We start from the raw sequence: 19,957 nt of genomic DNA on the forward strand, positions 1-19,957 counted from the left end.
TCCCAGTCATTCTCACTATACAGAACTTGTGATGTTTACAAAGTATAGCCAATATTGAAATTTAGTTCTGGGAGCCCTGGGATAGCATAAGCAGTCTGGTGTAGCAGGTGGGATGTTCATTTGGAGCCAGAAAGACCTGACTTCAAATCCCACCTTTGCCACTGGCTGTGTGAATCAGGGCATCACAATCTCTCTTCTTCATCTGTAAAGGCCCTTCCTGCTCTGACTCTAGGACCCTATGATAGCTTCATTTTTCCATTTTTCCAGGGCTTCCACAATGCCAATCAAACAGGACACAGTAAGCATTCCATAAATGCTTGTTATCTTTGTATTCTAATAAAAAATGCTTTTAGGGAGTGGGCTGTTTGATGAGGGAATTTGATTCTTTGAAAAGAAGACATTTCATTAAGAAAATGGCAATTCCCAGGGAGAATGGAGAATATTTCACGCTCTTATCCCAAATATGGGGTTAAACTGGCTTGCCACAGACCCAGATTGGGACCTTCATACTAGGTGATCTGAACTGGGCCCAACCTGGGAGTGAAGGGACAATGGGGGTGGATTTGTACCTTGGTCAAGGCAGGAGTGGATGTGGCGGAGGACCTAGGCTGAAAAAATCTGGGCAGCAGTTAAGTAACTGATTGATGTGTTCCAGTTGGACCAGAAACTAGCTCAGACTTTGATGTGCTTGAGGGACTAAGGCTGTGGCATGAGGATCCCCATGATCTGTTTATTTTCTTTGTATAAGAATGTGAACCGGAGAGCATTTGGTGAGCAGGTGGAGAGCCAGTGCTACAGATGAGTCCTTTGAGGCTCAGTGCTCGAGGTGACACTCAGGCCCTGGCAGGTTTCACGCTCATCTACACTCCCAGGAGGGTCTTTCCTCCCCCCAGAGCTCCTTCCACGAATTAGAAGGTCTGATCCTTCCTCTGCTTTTAGGCAAGTAATAAATGCTTGATGATCGGTAGAAATTTTGCTTTATATTTGGGTTTTTATTTTAATGAGACTACGTGCACTGATTCTGAGGACCTGGGTTCCAATCCTTATTATGTCCCTGGCTACCTTTGTGATTTCTGGGCAAGTCTCTTCACCTCAGTTTCCTTAACTGCAAAATGAGGGGTTGAACAAGGTAACCCCAAAGATCCCTTCCATCCCAGATTCAGATTCCAAGCCTTTGTCAGTCACTCTCACATTGGGAGGATGCTGGGTACTAAGCACAGTTCTCTTGTTCTTCCATCTAATAGCAATTGTGTTACCTAACTACTGACTCCCACCAGGACTTTTCAATTTGCCAATATCATGGACACCTCAGGGAGAAAGAGTAACTGGGCAGCCACAATGTCTGTGTGAGGGGAGGAGGTCGGAGACAGAGCAAAGGGAGACCCCGTCTCCATCATGGCTGCTAACTGCAGCCCGTTTTGGGTCCTAAATACCAGCAGCATTCTGCATCTGACCTTATGGTCCGAAGAAGGGCCGAGCCCCAAATAGACTACGCTTCCAACGCGGTCTCTTTGGAGGGAAAAAGATTGGACAAAAACACATTGAAAATGACACAAAAGCTATACTCAAATTTTGTACAGATTAGATGTAGGTTATGATGGTGTGTGAGTACATGGTGTGTGTGTGTGTGTGTGTGTGTGTGTGTGTGTGTGTGAGAGAGAGAGACAGAGAGATAGATACAGAGACTGGGCACTGGGCGGGTGGGGGGAGCAGGCAGGAAGCCTAGCCTGTGTTCACCAGGAAACAGCAACATTTAAGCTGTAAATGGAGAGACATTTTCCTGCATTTTTCATGAGGCTCATCCAAAGACAACTAAGTCTTGTGGACATTTTCAGAACAGAAAACTCGAGGGTGCCAGAAAAAGGTCATCGCCATCCTATATACCAGGTTTTTTTGTGAGGGGTTGAACCAAGTGGTCAGTGACACCCCCTGCCAACTCCCAATGCCACGGCTCTGGGGCTCCTCAAGTTTGTCCGGGGGGATTCATGGCTCCTTTCTCACTTAGAGGTCTCTGAGACCTGCTGTGGCCCCCAGAGCACCCTTCATCCAGTCCAGTTGTGAGGATCTCGGTGGGTACTTGGGCCTGGCATCCTTGTAGTCCTGCGGCCTTGTGAGAAGACCCTGCGGCTTGGGATACATCTGATCTTGTCCCCTAAGTTGCCTGAGGAGCTGGGATCACTGAGGGAGGGCTCTGTGGAACTGGCCATTTTAGAGCAGTATGGCACAGTGGAAAGGGCTGTGGCTCCGGGGCCCATCCACCTCCATGGGTCAGTTTGCTCACCTCTCACCTTGGGGGGGGGGGGGGCGATGTTCCCATAATCCCCGAGAGGGATCTTGGGTTTTTTCCATTTTCATTTTAGGGAGAGCTGGCTTTAGGGACCCTGACTCAGCATGGCCCGCCATGCACCGGGCCTTAGTAAGCAACAAAGTGGGGACTGAAGCCTGCCTTTATTTGATAATCCCAGGAGGATTTCTAGAAAGCATCCGTAACCTCCAATCGCTGACTCAATATTTGCATCCCATTCTCATGAGCAAGCAGATATTTGGTTTGAATCCAGGCCAGTATAAAACATTTCTGTGGCCCTGGCCGACCGTAGCTGTTTCCGAATTTCTGTCCTCCTGGGAAAAATCGCCCTGAGCCACAAGTATGTCTAAAAGTGTAGCCAAGGTAAGTGGCAGGCAGACCCGCTTCTTGGGGGTGCCCAGTGGTCAACTGGGGCTGCTCTCCTCGCCCACGGGGCGGGATTGGGCCTCTGGGGTGAGAAAGGGCCTAAATGAGGGATTTTATTCATTTGTTGACCTTGCCTCCTCATCCTGATCAGGAGTTAGAGAAAAAAAGCCATAATAGGCCACTGCTATTTTTCTAGGCTCCACTTGGGTATGCTAATTAATATAGACTCATGTACTTGGGTATTACCCAAGACGGGAATAAACTGGTTAAAATCCGTATGGGTCAGACAATTTGATGTACTACTTTTTAAATGATTTCTTGACCGTGAACTTCCCAAAACGATTGGGCAAAGAGACACTGAGCGGACGGATTTGGTCCGACGCCCTGAGCTCCGGCCCCTGCCCTCATCCTCCTGGGTAAAGTTAAGAAAGGCTGCTTCCGTGGTAGGCAAGAACCTTGGAGAGAATGTGGCAGAACCCCCAACTTTACAGAAGAGGAAACTGAGGTGCAAGGAGGTACAGGGATACCGTAGGAACACAAATTTTGAGCTGGATACTGTCCAGGCTGCCAACCCTGCCCATTCTTAAATGAGAAAGCGGGTTCAGAAGAGAGGGAATGACTCCAAGACTGGAATTTGTGTTGAATGGAGTCTTCTGACTAAACCCCCCGTTCTTCCCACTGCCCCTTATGTTTACTGAGCTGGCTGGTGTTGGGAGTTGGGGCGCCTTGCGGAGGGACAGAAAGCCACCATTTTGAGTGCTTGTTGTTGCTATCTCTGGGATGAGAATAAGCACCCTAAGTGTAACTCAGTTTACAGGGACGGTGGGAGAATATATGTGTTTTATAAGCGCCCTCTAGCACCTGAAAGAAAGATTCTGTGTGAAACTTAGTGCCAGAGAATTTGGGGTTATCATAAACTTCTATGGGATTAAAGATCTCCCTCATCTTCTGGAAACCTTCCCAGATAGATGAAATATTATCTCCTCTTTTAAAAAATGTTAATATTATTGATATCTTTTGTTTTACTATCATCTTTATTTTCAAATACATACTCTCTCCCCACCCAGAAAACCATTTGTCAGAAAAACATTCAAAATTAAAAAAAAAAACATTTAGCACAAAATGGCCAACAATAACCTCCCACAGTTCCACACCCACAGTCCCCCCACCTCTGCTAGAAGGAAGGACATGACACTTCCTCATCTCGGGCCAAATCCACTCATCTCATTGGTGTATCATTTGTGAACAACTCTTGAGAGATGCTAAGAAAGGGCCCCTCTCTCTTCTAGACCAGCCATTATTTTAGGGAAGCTTCTGCATCATTGGGTTCAAATCAAAGCTGAGTCCCCCAGTTTCTCCCTCTCCCACTTTTGGGGCCTTTTGTCCTGAGTTACTCTTTCCCTCAGGACCATTCCCTTCTCAGGCTTATCCTCAACTCAGTTGCTCTGCCCACGTTCTGATATTTCAAGCCTTTAATCATAACTACCCAAAACAACGTCCCAAAAGTCGGAGCGCAGCTTTCAGCTGAGAACGTTCTCGGGTATTTCTGCAGTGGCCAAGCGCTCGCAGTCAGCAAGGCCTGAGTTCAAATGCAGCCTCAGACACTAATTAGGCAAGTCACTTTTCTCAAGGTCTGTTTCCTCATCTGTAAAATGGGAATAATAACAGTATCTACCTATTTGGTGAGTACTCTTTAACCTGGAAACACTACATACATGCTTGCTATGATCCTTATTTAAATAGTGCCATGTTATTTCATCATAGTATTTTGTTAGTGTGGAAAAGCCCCAGTGTAGAAACTGACTTCACCAATGGAATCTGGGTGAGTTGCCCGAGGCACTAAGAGGTTCGGTTGCTCATCCAAAAGTCTCATGACCAGGATGTGCCAGAGCAAGACTTGCCTAGATCCTCCATCTTCAAATCCAGCTTCTGATCTTAATGCCGTTCACCTGGAATGAGTGAGCAGAAGTTTTAGACTGAATTATTATGATTATTGCTTTATTATTAAGGACTAGGCTTGTGATTGGATCATATGGGTTCTTCCCAGTGAGTAAACTCCCTCTACCAATTTAGATGATCATCTGCTTTGCAAACTAGTTTCATAGCTAATAGTTAGCATTTATATGCTATTATTTATTTATATACTTTACTATATATGTAGATATAATATATATTACATATTTATACATTTCTACATTATGCCAGACTACATGCTTTACAATTATTATCTCATTTGAGTCTCACACCACCCTGGGAGAGGTATTCCCATTTTCCAGATGGGGAAACTGAGCCAAACAGAGATTAAGTGACTTGTCCAGGAACACAAAGCAAAAGTGAGTTAAGAGATAGAACCAATGTCCTCCTTCTTCATTTTTTCCTCTTCTTCCTTCCTCTTCTCCTTTTTTCTTCTTTTTCTCTTCTTTCCCTCTTCTATCTCTCTTTTCCTACTGCTCCTCCTTCTCCTTTCTTCTATTTTCTTCTTTTTTTTCTCTTCTTCCTTCTCCTTTTTTCCCTCTTCCTCCATTATTATTACTATTAGATAGGTATTTAGACACATCTATTGTCAGGTCTGGCTTTCAGGGTTATTATCTTCTTTACTTTCATGGAGGGTTTTTACAGATCCTAAGATTTAGAGCTAGCTCAGAGAGGGGAAGCCATTTTCCTACCGTCACACAGAGTGCAGATACACAGGGTCCTGGATTTCAAAAGCACCTCGGAGACCATCTTGCCTAATCTCTTCCTTTCAGAGATGGAGAAACGGAGGCCTAATGGTACCCAGGCAATAAGTGGCCAAGCAAGGATTTGCCTCCCAATCAATCCAGCCATCTTTCCACTATACCGTGTCCTCTTTCAAGTCTACTAAAGACTCGTGTCTTTAGTCACAAGGGCCTTGTGTCAACTAAAAAGAAATGGCCCTTTAAAATGAGGTTGTTCTCATTCTCTCTCCTTCCCCCGCTTTTTGCTGTGCCTTCCTCCACCCCTTTCCTGGATTTGTCCCCAGTGAACATGAACCCAATTTTGAAGAATTACCGCTCTGTGTTCAGTGAAACAAAGCCTGCCACCAGATGGGGCGATCGCTTTGGAAATAGAAATTATCAGCTTCTTCTCATGGATCGGGTCCAAAGAGAGGGCTTATGGACCTCATGCTGGAGGAGAACTTGGGCCAGGAACACAATAGGATCTTATGTATTCTTTTTCCACAAAGGTCTGACTTCCAGTCTAGCATTTTGTGACACATCGTTTTCCTGAGCTCTCTCCTGGGCCCTCTCGTCTTCTTCCAGACCCGTTCTAGACCCAGCTATGCAGGGGACTCTCAGATGTCCTCACCCTAACCTCGCTCTCAACCTCTGGGTTCCCACCTCCGACTTCTTATTGGATCAAACTGGAAGTTCTGTAGACATATTATTCTCAGCATGTGCAGGCGAGAACTCATTATGTTTCTCCCCAAACCTTCCCCTCTCCCAGACTTCCCTGTTATTGTCAGGGGTGCCGCCACGCCCAGGGTCGAGAGCTCCACTTAGCTGCCATCCCCACTCCTCTCACCCACCATAGCCAGTCTCTTGCCACGTTGGTAACATCTCCCGGATACACCCCTCCATCACCAGCCCTGTTCTCTGTCGCCATGGTCTCCTCACTCTAGTTTCTCCTCCACTCAGCTGCCAGAACCATCTTTCTCGGGGGTTTTGTTTGTTGGGGCAGTTGAGGGTAAGTGACTTGTCCAGGATCATCCCGTGAGAAAGCGTCCACCTCAGAGGATTCTTGCTACGTCATCTGACAAAGTTTCCTCATCTTTAATATTGGCCGGCATCCAACAAAGGTTTCTCCCATATTCTTCTGGTCCTGAGACCTGTATCCTAGGCCCCTCGAGGCCTATTTCCTCATTTTACAGATAGCCTCCAGGGACCCTTCCAAGCCCTCAATCTCTGAGCTCTGATGTCTCCTCCCAAAAGCCTTTCCTCATCCCACAGTGGACCCTTCCTTCTCCCTCCTCCAATCATTGAGAACCTATCATTTGAATACAGACAGCATCCCTTCTGCATTGACAGCCTGGCACTACAGACGGCAAAGTGGCCTCAAACTCAGAGCCAGGTCCACTTAGACCCATCCTAGCACTAGGCAAGTCAGCCCTGAGGGCTGCCTGGGAGGCCATGAGATGCTCCTCGATGTCTGAGGAGTTCCTCCCAGACAGCCAGCTCCTTGCCACAGATTTTGGTTTTAAAGATTCCTCCAGCAAAATGTAAACTCCTTGAGGACAGGTGTTGTGATGCCCCACGCCATAGTAAGTTGTTGCTGCTGTTGCCAGATCTGTGCTATCTTAGCTTTTCCAGGCCCCCTTAATCTTAGTGCTCCCCTCTGATATCCCCAACTTATCTCCATAACCGTAGCTATCATTTAAATAAATCTTAAGGCTTTGCAAAGCATTTTACAAATATTATCTCACTTGATTCTCACAACTCTGGGAAGTAAATGCTATTTTATTTCCATTTTACAGATAAGAAAACTGAGGCTGAGAGTGTACAAGGAGCAAGTCTAAGGCAGTATTTGAACTTAGGTCTTCCTGGCTCCAAATCCAGCTCTCTACCCATTGTTCTGTCTGGCTGCTTTTTAGGAAAAGGAATTACTCTTGTATTATGGTTGAGTCAGGCCCGTCCCTTACTTCTTGGCCTGGTGGGCATTGTGTTTCAGATTACTTTCTATGATGACAAGAACTTCCAAGGTCACCACTATGACTGTGACAGTGACTGTGCTGATTTCCACACCTATCTGAGTTGCTGTAACTCCATCCGAGTGGCCGGTGGGGCCTGGGTAGTTTATGAAAGGCCTAATTTTGCTGGGAACATGTACATCTTAACTCAGGGCGAATACCCTGATTACCACCACTGGAAGGGGCTCAATGACCGGCTTAGCTCCTGCAAGGTCATCCATCTGGTAAGTCTCTGCTGCTGCTGCTGCTTCTCTCCTTTTTCTTCTCTTTTCCTTCTTTCCTCCTCCTCCTCCTCCTTTTTCTCTTTCTTCTTTCCTTCTCTTCTTCTTTCTTTTTCTTCTTTCCTTCTCTTTCTCTCTTCTTCCTCCTCCTTCTTTTTCTTCTTTCCTTTTCCTTTTCTTCCTCCTCCTCCTTTTTTCCTTCTCCTCCTCCTCCTCTTCCTTTGTTTTTCTCTTCTCCTCCTTCTCTTTCACTGTGTTCTTCTTCTACTCTTCTTCCTTTATCATCTCTTCCTCCTTTTCTTCTTTCCCTCCTTCTTTTCTTCCTTCTTCTTTTTCTTCTTTTCTCCTCCTCCCCCTCTTCCTCTTCTTCCTCCTATTTCTCCACTTCCTTTTCCTCCTCCTCCTTCTTTCCTTCTCCTCCTTTTCCTTCTTCATTGTCTTCTTCTTCTCCTCCTCCTGCCCCTCCTTTTTTATTCAATTTTATCTTACTTTCAATTCCAGAGTTTCTCTTTCCTTTCACTCCCCTACCCAATGAGAAGTGAATAAAAATAAAACCTATTATAAATAGGAAGTCATGTGCAACAATCGTCACATTAGGCTTGTCCAGGAAGAAAATGAAAAAAAAAAAGTCAAAAAGCTAGAAAAGGAATGAAAATATGCTTCAGCACACACACAAAGTCAACTGTCCCCTAACCTGAAGGGGGATGCCTTTTTCATCATGAGTCTTTGGTCTTATGGGTGGGCAGTGTGTCGAACGGTTCCCAATTTGATACACCTTCTTTTCGACTCTCCAGCTTATCACGGGTTATCACGTCTCTTACTTATGATCACACAATTACACGCCATGCCTTTGCCCAAGTGGTCCAGTATTTCTGGAGTTCACTTCTTCCCTGCCACCTTCCTCCTTCAGTCTTTTTCAAAGCACAGCTCAGCTGCTGATGCCTATACAAAGGCTTTCTGAATCCCTCCAGTCATTTACCTGTCTTCCTCTTGAAATGACATTGGATTACCTTGTATATTCTTGTAAACCCACTGTTACCTCCCCAGTAGACTAGAAGCTCCCTATGGGCAGGGAATGGTTCATGTTTTGTCTTTGTTATCCTGGCTTCTAACATAATTGTTTACCCTGAGTGGAAACCTAATATTTGTTCTCTTCAATTCAAAAAAACCTAAGGACCATTTTATACTAGAGTATATATTAAACCAATAATACTCTCTGGGCCTATTCTGGGCCTAGATTTGAGACAGAAGTTCCCATTCATTTCCATTGCCTTTTTGGGTTGCCAAGTTTGACAAGTAATTGTTTTTCCCTAGTTTGTATTAATATCTTTAATTTTTTACTTCTCAACATAACCTAACCTTTTTCCCACCCAAAGACTCATCTCTTATTGCAAAGAATGATGGTGATGGCCAATATTTATTTAGCATATTGACGAAGGTGAACATGGTACCTCTTTGATGCTGACAAAATCCTAAAGAGTAGATGGTATTATTATCCCCATTTTACAGACAAGGAAACTGAGTCTGGGAGCAATCAAGTGGCTGACTCAGTATCACACAGCTAATAAATTTCATGATAGGATTTGACTCCAAATCAAACCCTCTGGTTACTGTACCACCAAGAATTCAAAAGAAAGAGGAAATTAGTAAAATTAACCAATCTAACCAAGTTCAGCATTATATCCAGTCCCCCTCCTCTGCCAAAATGTAAAGGGGTTACAGCCTCATATCTCTTCTGACTCAAACTTGGTCTTAATAAGAGTAATTAATTTTAGGATATAGAGCAGCAGCCCCAAAGTCAGGAGGACCTGAGTTCAAATCTGGCCTCAGACACTTAACACCGCCTAGCTGTGTGACCTTGAGCAAGTCACTTAACCCCAAATGCCTCAGCCAAAAAAAAAAAAAAGTAATTAATTTTTATTATTAAGATTATTTTTCATGGGAGGCTAAGTCACTTCTGTCTCGTTAACTCTAGTCAGTGAATTGTGGGAGTCAGGAATTAGTGAGCTAATGAGCTTCTTAATAGTGGTCACGGACCCTGTAGCTCTTTTTGAGGGCTTCCCTAAGGGCCTGTGCTCATTCTTGCCTCTGTCTTCCAGTCGAGCGGAGGTCAATATAAGCTTCAGATCTTTGAGAGGGGAGACTTCGGCGGGCAGATGTATGAAACCACCGAGGACTGCCCTTCCGTCATGGAACAGTTCCACATCCGGGAGATCCAGTCCTGTAAGGTCCTGGATGGGGTCTGGGTCTTCTATGAACAGCCCAACTATCATGGCCGGCAGTACTTCCTGGAGAAGAAGGAGTACCGGAAGCCTGTGGACTGGGGCAGCCCATGCTCTGCCGTTCAGTCCTTCCGCCGCATCATGGAGTGAGGGAGGGTGCCCGGGGACTGGGAGCTGAGGCTGGAGCCACGGTCTGGTGGGCAAAACCCCAACTGTAAATAAAGCAATGAGAAGCACCCGCGGATGGCCTGGAGTGGGTTCTGTCCGGCGCTTCTTGGCTCCAACAGGGAGCTGCCACCCGGGGCCTGAGGGCATCGGCCACTCCTTTCTCCAGGTTCAGCGTCCAGCTGCAGAACCTGCCCTCTCCCCCCTGGCCTTGGGAGTCCCACAAACTCATATTGGCTGTTAGTGAGAGTTTTCCTTCTGAAAGAACTAAATAGAGTTAAATTGGCAAGTTCAACACCCAAAGTGTAGAACTTTAAAGCAACTCCTAGGGCTTAAAAGGGGTTAATTTTAAATTTAGACATGCTCAGGAGTGTCAGAAGTTGATTTGATAAGTTATTTGTGGTTATAAAGCCGGTCTTCCACCTTCTAAGCCATTGAGGAGACACTGTGGCCCAGGAGAAAAGTGCCTCGGCTGTCCAGGGAAAGGGCCTGGGGCCGGGTACTAGCCCCCCTACTTGTTATCTGTGGGACTTTGAGCCAATCTTTTAACATCCCATCCTTTATTTCCTCATCTGTGAAAGGAGAGATGATCCCTAGGTGACTGGGGACGTCCCTTGCAGCCTGGAGACGTGATCCCACAGAGCTCAAAGTGCATGGTCAGTGTATGAAGGGACCCTATCATTGGACTGTCCCCCAGTTCCAAAGGTGCCAGGGTAAATATACTCCAAAGACAAATGCCTCCTCTTTGGTTTGGTTTATAAATCCCTCCCCAGGATTATGGCCTGTTACCCTCTTGCACGCACACTTGCTTTTTCTGGCATTCATTTTCAATCTCCAAGCCTTTGGCTAAGCCATCCTCCGTGCCTCAACACACTCCCTCCCTCCATCTCCTGGACCCCCAACTCCCTTCCAAATTCAACCCAATATAACCTTTTTTCTGAGGCAATTGGGGTTAAGTGACTTGCCCAGGGTCACACAGCCAGGAAGTGTTAAGTGCCTGGGGTTAGATTTGAACTCAGGTCCTCCCGACTTCAGGGCTGGTACTCTATCCACTGTGCCACCTAGCTGCCCCTCAATTCAATAATCTTATCTTGAACTTTCCCCGTTATTGGTATATTTTATGTGTAATTTTCTTTATGGATGTTATTTTTCCCAATAGACTGTAAACTCCTTGAGAACAGGGACGATTTCATTTTGGGGTCTTTGTTCGCCTCAGGTCTGTGCATTCGGAAGCAATACTCAGTGCAAGATATGGAATGGAATCATGGACGTGAGCGTTTACGTTGTGATTTGGGTCCTGGTTTCCTCTCTCAGCATCACGTCCAGTAGATTTGTCCAGATCTGTTTGATTTTTTTCACATTTTATCATCCCTTAGGATACAAAAATACTCCATTACATGATGTGCCACTGATACCTGCTGAGGCAGTGAGATGGGGCAGAGGCTCAAGCTCTGGATTCAGAGTTAGGAAGACGTGTGACCCAGGGAAGTCTCAGACTCTGTTGCCCCGGTTTCTTCATTCGTAAAGTAAGGCTAACAGCCCCCTATCCGTAGTAAATACCCTTTCCCCGCCAGGGCTATTGTGAGGATCAAATGGAGATAATTTTTATAAAGTTCTTTTCAAATCCTAAAGTACCACATAAGGGCTTCTTCTTGGTCTTCTTTTTGTTCTCCTCCTCTTCCTCCTGATTATCAGCCTGTTCCCAGGGAAGCTAAGTGGCACAGTGGATAGAGCCCTGATCCTGAAGTCAGGAGGACCTGAGTTCAAATCTGCTCTCAGACATTTAACTCTTCCTGGCTGTGTGACCCTGGGCAAGTGACTTAACCACAATGGCCTCAGCAAAATAAATAGATATATTATTAGCCTGCTCCCAACCACTGGGCAAATACTTTATTTGCAACTTTTTGCTATTATAGATGGTGCTGCCTTTTTTTGTGCCTTTTCTTCTTGTCAAGATTTATTTGTATAAAATATTCCTAATAGCACCATTTGTAATAGCATTAGATAATCTCTAATTTAAAAAAAATGACAATACATATGGTTCAGATTCTACTACTCTCCCCCAACTCATATATCCTGACAGATTGGGTCCCCGGAACAAACACTGTGGGCCCCTTGTGAGGACAGAGGGAGCTCTCAGGAGCTGGGGACTGTCTTGCTAGCACTAGGAGTCACAAGCCCCCACCAGTACTTCCCACCATGATTATCAGTTGAGGTCAGTTGTGAGCTAGGTGCTCGATTATTGTTTTTTAACATTTTTTGTGATCATACATGTATATTAACTTTTTGATACACACGTCTTTCTGAATCATGTTGAGAGAGAAAAATCAGAACAAAATGGAAAAAAAACACAGGAGAGAAAAAAACATAAAAAAAATGTAAACATAGTATGTGTTAATTTACAGTCAGTCTCCTTAGATCATTTTCTGGATGCAGATACATTTTCTAGCCAAAGTTTATTGGGATTGCTTTGGATCTCAGAACCGCTGAGAAGAACCGAGCCTTTCCTAGTTGATCATTGCACAATCTCTGTTACAGTATAAAATGTATTCCCGGTTTTGCTCGTTTCCCTCAGCGTCAGTTCACATAAATCCAGACCTTTCTAAAATTAGCTTGTTCATCATTTTTTATAGAACAGTAATGTTCCATTACCTTCATACACCACAGATTATTCAGCATTCCCCCATTGATGGGCATTCACTCATTTTCCAATTTTTTTGCTAGCACAGAAAGAGCCGCCACAAACATTTGTGCCCATGTGGGTCCTTTTCCCTCCTTTATGATTTCCTTGGGATACAGACCCAGGTATGGCACTGTTGGGTCAAAGAGTATGCAGTTTTATAGCCCTTTGGGCGTAGTTCCAGACTACACATCAGAACGGTTGGATCGCTTTACAACTCCCCCAACAATGTATTAGTGTCCCACTTTTCCCATTTCTTCTCCAATATTTATCATTATCTTTGCTTCTCACCTTAGCCAATCTGAGAGATGTGAGGTGTTAGATGCTTGAGTATTTATAAATGAACACAGCAGATAGAAATTATACAAACACTTTCTCCAAAACCTACAGAGTCAAGTGGAACGTGGGCTAAAGCTTGAATAGCACATGTAGTCAAGGGGGGTGGAAAAGTCCTTTGGCTTAGTCTTTAAGATGTGCCTCTTGGGTGTGGTATAATTTGATGTGATCTTTTAGAGCTTTGGATCTTTTTCTGTTGCAAACAGAAAACGGTTATTTCAGGGATGCTTTTAGGACTCTGATGGCAAGATGGGAAACTCCAAGTCCTGTGGAACGTCCAAGTTTTTACAAGGTCGGCCTCTGACAAGGTGAGAGGGTTAGAGGAGGAGAGAGAGTATCTCAGTGGCAGCTCTCTTTCTGCTCTCCCTTCAAGTGCTTGGGTCTCTTAACTCTAACTAGGTTTGATACAGGGCCTACAGGGGTCCTCAAACTTTTTAAATAGGGGGCCAGTTCCCTGTCCCTCAGACTGTTGGAGGTCGGACTAGAGTAAAAACAAAAACTTTGTTTTGTGGGCCTTTAAATAAAGAAACTTCCTAGCCCTGGGGGAGGGGGATAAATGTCCTCAGCTGCTGCATCTGGCCTGTGGGCCGTAGTTTGAGGACCCCTGGCCCAAAAGGTGTGGCCAATTTCCACAGCCATCCTGAAGAGTCCGGTACTACCTTGTGATGTTCAGGCCTTCTCCACAGCTAGTTAACAGGGGATGTGAGTTCTCAACTGAAATTTCACCAGGACTAATCAGGCGTGTAACTGTGAGAAATCCTACTCTTAACTGCACACATGTGTGCACACACATAGTTTTAATATATATATATATATATATACGTACACATATATATATATGTCTGTGTGTGTATATATATATATATATATATATATATTCTTACATTCAATTTTTAAAAATGAAATCTACAGGAAAGATCAAAAACAGGAAAGACACACAGGAAAATATCCATGGCAGCACTTTTTGTGGTAGCAAATAAAAGGAAACACAGTGAATGATTGTTAGATCATTTTGAATAAATGGCGTCACATAAATGTGAAGGAATAGAGCTGTCCTAACAGAAGGGACAATACGACAGCAGAGAGATGTGGGAAGGCTTGTATAAAGTGGTGCAGAGTGAAAAAAGCCTAACCGGGAGAACGATTTTTACAATCACTGAAGATAAAAAAGTGACCTTGAAAGCCAAGGTCTATGAGATCACCAGACTTTCCTTTGTTAGAGAATTAGTGAATCTCTTCTTGGTGGAGAGGAAGTGGGCTAAGTGTGTAGAATCAGGCATTTATTGTCATATAGGGTTTCTTTTTTCTAATTTGTTTCTTTGTGATCAGGGAGGCTTTTTGGTAGAAACCAGAATGAATCTGACTCTTGGAGACTCAAAAAACAATGCTGATTATTGTTGTTGGTTTTTTTAGTACAAATAAAACATTTTAAAAAGTTGAATATTTAGGATATTATAAGATAACATGGCTTAGAGGGGGGGAAAGTAATTAGATAACTATTTGCTTAGAGCAGCAAGTAGCATCTATATCTATCTATCTATATACATATATATATATATATATGTATAATGAAAGAGAAAGAGACAGAGACAGAGAGAGGAGAGACAGAGACAGAGACACAAAGGAGAGAGACAGAGAGAGACAGAGACAGAAACAGAGACAGAGACAGAGACACAGAGACAGAGAGGAAAGACAGAGACAGAGACAGACACACAGAGAGGAGAGGGACAGAGACAGAGACAGAGAGAGAGAGAGACAAGAGAGAGAGACAGAGACAGAGACAGAGAGAGAAAGACAGAGACAGAGGAGTAATTAGGGAAATATTTGCTTAGAGCAGCACACACACACACACACACACACACACACACACACACACACACACACACATATACACACACTCACACAGTGGAATTCCCCAGGACAGACTTTCTCTTAACAATTTGATAAATTGTTTTGAGGGGGAGATCACAGCAAAGTAGTATTGGGTCACTCTAGAACATGGGCAGCTGCCAGACAGGTCAGAGGGGGGAAATCCAATGAGGAAGGACAGGGCTGGCAGACATTTAAGAGTGAAGCAAGAAGGAGCTAAATACAGGGTGATATATGTAATTGGGGAGCGAGAAATTAAATACTATTAAGTGAGAGGAATTCAGGGTGAGACATGAAAACAGCACAAAACCAACAGGTGCCTTGGGCACTGGTCCTGCACCCAGTATCCAGTCGTCAGCAGAAAATAAGATGTATTAAGAGAAGTATAATTTGTTATTGCTTTGAAGATTCTTGCTATTTGTAAACATGGCTGAGCCCTCAGATATTTTGTTTTAATTTTCCCAACAAAATGTTTTGTTCTTATTTCTTGGCGGTGTAGAAAACAGAAATCAGCGAAAGTTTGGAGAGGTAGATGCGAAGGTTGGATGCTAGTGGAAATCTGCAAAGTTTAACAGGGTAAGTTTCGAGAAGGGGTCATCCAAAAGGACTCCCCCGTGGCCGGGAGAGTGTCCTGTACCTTCTGCAGGTAAAGTTGTTTCAAGCCTGTGGCAACTTGATGTGTAGGACCTGAAAATCCTCCAGGGCCTCAGGATAAGTGTAGTAAAAAGGAAAGTTTATTAGCTTTCTCAAAAAAGGACACTCTCTGAACACAAAAGGTAGTGTTAATGGAGAAATGGGCCTGTGCTCAGCAAAGCAGATTATGGAGACCCTAACCACAAATTCCCTCTTCCCCACTTTCCCTTTAACCTATCTTCTGGGTCTCAGGAGGTACAATCTATTCACAGAAATCTACCCTGGCACAAAACCAAAGAAAACAATCGATGTTTTTCATAATATATTTCAACAGATGGTGAGGCGACGACCCCTTCCCTTTTAGTTTGGAGGTCTTAACAACTTTTTAATTCTGACTAGAGGAATAATGGCAGCACCGTCATGCTGTCCTGAAGTATGGCGACATGGTCCTGACACTCGATGGTGACATGGTACTCTAGCTGTCAAATACAGTTCGATTTATTAGACAGGATACAAAATTTTCTGGGCCCTTTGGAATAAGAGACACTTTCCCAACATAAGCATCTCTTTAACCCTGAGAGGACTTCATCAGACCTCTCAGTCCCCACTTTTTTATTCCTTACTACTGGAAGTCCTTTGATACCAGTGTTGATAGATCTTTTCAGCAATACTCTCACAGTCATCCTCATCCCCTTCAGCCTTTCTTCTGGCTTAACTGGGATCCATCCATTTCCCTTGAAAACTGTAAGTCAAACCGAATCTTCTGCCTTTCCTTCTAAACCATTTGAGATACAGCATTTTGGACAATTCGAGTTATTAACTATATTGTGTAAAGTAAACAAACAGGGAGCAAAATTGCTAACAGCAGTCAGGTCTGTTTCTACCAACTTCCCCCAAACCAAGACCACCAAGATGCATTGAAAGAAAAAGACTAGGTCAGCTAGGGGGTACAGTGGGTAGAGCACCAGCCCTGAAGTCAGGAAGACCCGAGTTCAAATCTGGCCTCAGACACTTGACACTTCCTAGGCAAGTCATTTAACCTTAATTACCTCCATCCCCAGCAAAACATTTTTAATTGCCCTGGTGCAAAGTCAATTTTTAGAGGTAATAAATTGTCCTTAACAATCCATTCTTGGGGTTCCTTCACAGTTCTTTTAACCCTGGTGTAATGAGTCCACCTTTTCTCAGCCTTTGGATCAGAGTCTAGGGCTTCAGTAATATCTGATAAGGTCTTTCCCACTCTGAGCCTTCCAGAACTTAAAAGGCACCCAGTCTCCTGGAATTACAAATTCCTATTGTCTGGGCCAGCAAGTCTTGTTTCCCAAGGATAATGACGCTGCCACGATAAGTTTTAATTTCTTAAAACTTATTCTTTGTTATTTCAAAAAAGAGTAGTTCCCTTTCTCCTCCCTTATAAGATAAACCAGACAACAACATCTCCTCTGCAAAAAGCCCCAGATCTCTTCTGGGGGCAGTTCTAATTTTTTAGCAAAGCAATAAACAAACATTTAGTCCAAAGCAATTTAGTTAGCAATCTGTTTCTTAAGAACCTGATTCATTCTTTTCACTTTGCCTGATGAGGACAGATGTACTCTGCAACTATCTCTGCAAGGTACTTTGCAACCCCCCTCCCTTATTTCTTATAAAACCTTAGAAGTGGGGCAGCTAGTTGATGTAGTATAGAACATCAACCCTGAAGAGGACCTGAGTTCAAATCTCAATACTTCCTGGCTTTGTAACCCTGGGAAAGTCACTTAACCCCAATTGCCTCAGGGAAAAAAATTTTTTTTTTAGTAATAAAGTATATTCCATTATCAGAATTCCCATATCAAGTTATAATTTATTCCAATGTTATTCTACTAACCCCCAAAGGTAACAGAGCTCAGGGAAAAGTCTACCCATGCTTTTTTTTTCCCCTGAAGGAATTGGGGTTAAGTGACTTGCTCAGGGTCACACAGCCAGGAAATGTTAAGTGTCTGAGGTCAAATTTGAACTCAGGTCCTCCTGACTTCAGGGCTACCTATCATTTTAAATAGTCCCCTATAACCAATATTTTAATTTCCCCCCAGTGTCATTTCAATAAAGCCTAACTCTAATATTCTGAAGCCAGGCCCCCTCCCTCCGGAGGGACGCCTCCTCAATATCTCTTATTTGTCTTTAGACATATTACATACCTCTCAGATATTTGTTTTGCCACTATACATATTCCTGTACAATCAAATTTTCTTTTAAAAAAAATCACATATTGCTTAAGCACCCCAATGGCTTCCTTAATCCAACATAGTTAAAATTTCCCCAGTAGTGGCCTTAATCAGCATTCTCTGATGGTTCAATCTTTTAATTCCAATACCAATTGTATAATTGTATAATTTCCCACTTCTGGGATTTACATCTATCCTTTAATTTTTCCCATATACAGGAGTGACTTCTGAACAGGTACATAGAAATCTTTTCCTTTACTCCCATCCATGAACAATTTCTGAAATTCCTAATTTACAGAGTGAGGATCTCTCTACTCCAGTAATTACTAAATCTTCTTTCTCTACACACATAATAATTACCAGTTGTAAGTTTTAACATAATGAATCATCTTAGAATTTTCCTAAGTAACAGCCAAATGGTCTTAGCTGTAATTTCTTCAACTCACAAGCAAAGGTGGAAATACCCAATCTCCTAAATTAAATTTACTAAGTTCGCAAGGCTGATAATAACAATAGATTCTCTAACACATTTTCCACCTCCTATTAATTTTTTGGTTTATATTATAATGTTCAGGATACTAGATAACAAACCAAATCTAGGTTTTCCAGTCCCAGAAAGACCCCACTACTTATCAGGTCAGGTTGAATAAAATCTATCACAACCAATTAAGTTTCCAGTTTTAACACACATGCCAATTTAAAGTCATTTAAAAATAAACCATAACTTAGAGTTTGTGAGATTCCCTAAAATCTACCTAGATTTTCCATTCAAGGAAAATCACCTTTTAGTTGTTTTCCTAATTCACACAAACCTCTTCTCTTTTATAACTCAGGAAAGATTAAGTGCCAATTTTTGCTTCAAATGTTTTTTTTTTGGAGATTCTCCCTGGAACGGTTCCACTAGCCTGGGTTCTGATAACAAAATTATAAGCTCCTTGCTTACAGGAGTTTTTTAAAGTGATAGTATATTGCTTTTCTGTTTTCCCAAAGGTTCCCAAACTTTCTAATCCCTTTCAGTCTATACTCTTCTCATTTCTACATGCTTAAACTTTCTCACTAACCTTTCCATATATGTTTCATTTCTTTCTCACTCTGCCTACCCTCTTCCACTTGCTTTTACCATTTTTACTGTATTAAATATATTTTCCTCTTCTCTTCTCCTCCTCTGCAAAGCTGCTGCAGTCAGCTAGAGGCAGAGGGAGAGAAAAAGAAAAAGGTTCTAATCCCTAAAGAGCCCAGAATTAGATCCCAGATTACTTTACCTTGATCAAAGACCAATACACTCATCCATCCAAAGTGATTCAGTTTCATTCATTCTGCAGTCAGATTATCAGTTTCAAAAGAATCACAATCTCAAAGTTATCTCCATAGGAGATAAAACATGAGCTATCATAGGAGATGAAACAGAAGAGATATCAGACCTGCTAGTTCTTATTTCTAAAAGTGCAGGCTCCTATTCCCTAAATTATCTGATATTCCAATCTATTCCCCTACATTCCCTTGCTCTACTACTTTTCCCAGATTTAGGACAATCTCCTATTTAAAAGGAATGAAGAAAGACACTTCCTTCAGCTCACATGGAGGCTGATGTGGAGGAATTCAAGACCCTGAGTCAAAGCGTGGAGCCCTCACACTGGGTCAACAGGATGGTTTGAAACTTCTAAAGATCTTTCTTTGAGCCACTCTGAAAGAATCACTATTCTGAAGGACTTCCAGCCATTCAGCCCAATATTTGTCCAGGCCAGGAAGACAGAGGCTGAATTTTTCTCTCTCACAAGTCTGATAACTTTTAACACAGAACACAGAGCAAAGCAGATCTCTACACACAGACACACACAGAAATCTATTTCCAGCTTTTCTATACTGATTTAAACCTGATGTACTCGATTAGTCTTGGGAGCATCCTCCCAGTTTTCTTCCTTTGATATTTTGGTGCTTCATCCCAGTCACTAAGTTTGGACCCTAAGAGGCTATCGGTCAACATTCCAGTAATGGTTCTTTTCTGCCCAACGTTGAATTTATCCTTGCCATCCTTATGGACTCTAACCTCTTAGACTGGCTTGCCGAATGCCTTATGGACTCTAACCACTTAGATTGGCTCACTGAACACCTTATGGACTCTACCTGCTTAGGCTCAGGGAACCTGGTCATCCAGATCTCATTTACCTGGGTTTGTGTGAACAAACCTATGTGACTGTTGTTAACTGCTTGTTGGACTGCTTACAATGGCTTTCTCATTACCAATTTCAGAAAG

At 43.2% G+C, this 19,957-nt stretch overlaps 1 protein-coding gene across 1 annotated transcript; it reads left to right on the top strand.

The window, feature by feature from the left end:
• The first annotated feature begins 2,555 nt into the window (after window positions 1-2,555).
• On the top strand, window positions 2,556-10,054 carry CRYGS (crystallin gamma S). The gene is made up of 3 exons (XM_003770172.3): window positions 2,556-2,668; window positions 7,358-7,600; window positions 9,697-10,054. Exons 1-3 carry the CDS (start codon window positions 2,648-2,650, stop codon window positions 9,967-9,969), a joined length of 537 nt encoding a protein of 178 aa, XP_003770220.1. The 5' UTR covers window positions 2,556-2,647; the 3' UTR covers window positions 9,970-10,054.
• The last annotated feature ends 9,903 nt before the right edge of the window (window positions 10,055-19,957 follow it).

This window comes from Sarcophilus harrisii, chromosome 4 (assembly GCF_902635505.1).
Source record: "Sarcophilus harrisii chromosome 4, mSarHar1.11, whole genome shotgun sequence".
NCBI classification, from domain to species: Eukaryota; Metazoa; Chordata; class Mammalia; order Dasyuromorphia; family Dasyuridae; genus Sarcophilus; species Sarcophilus harrisii.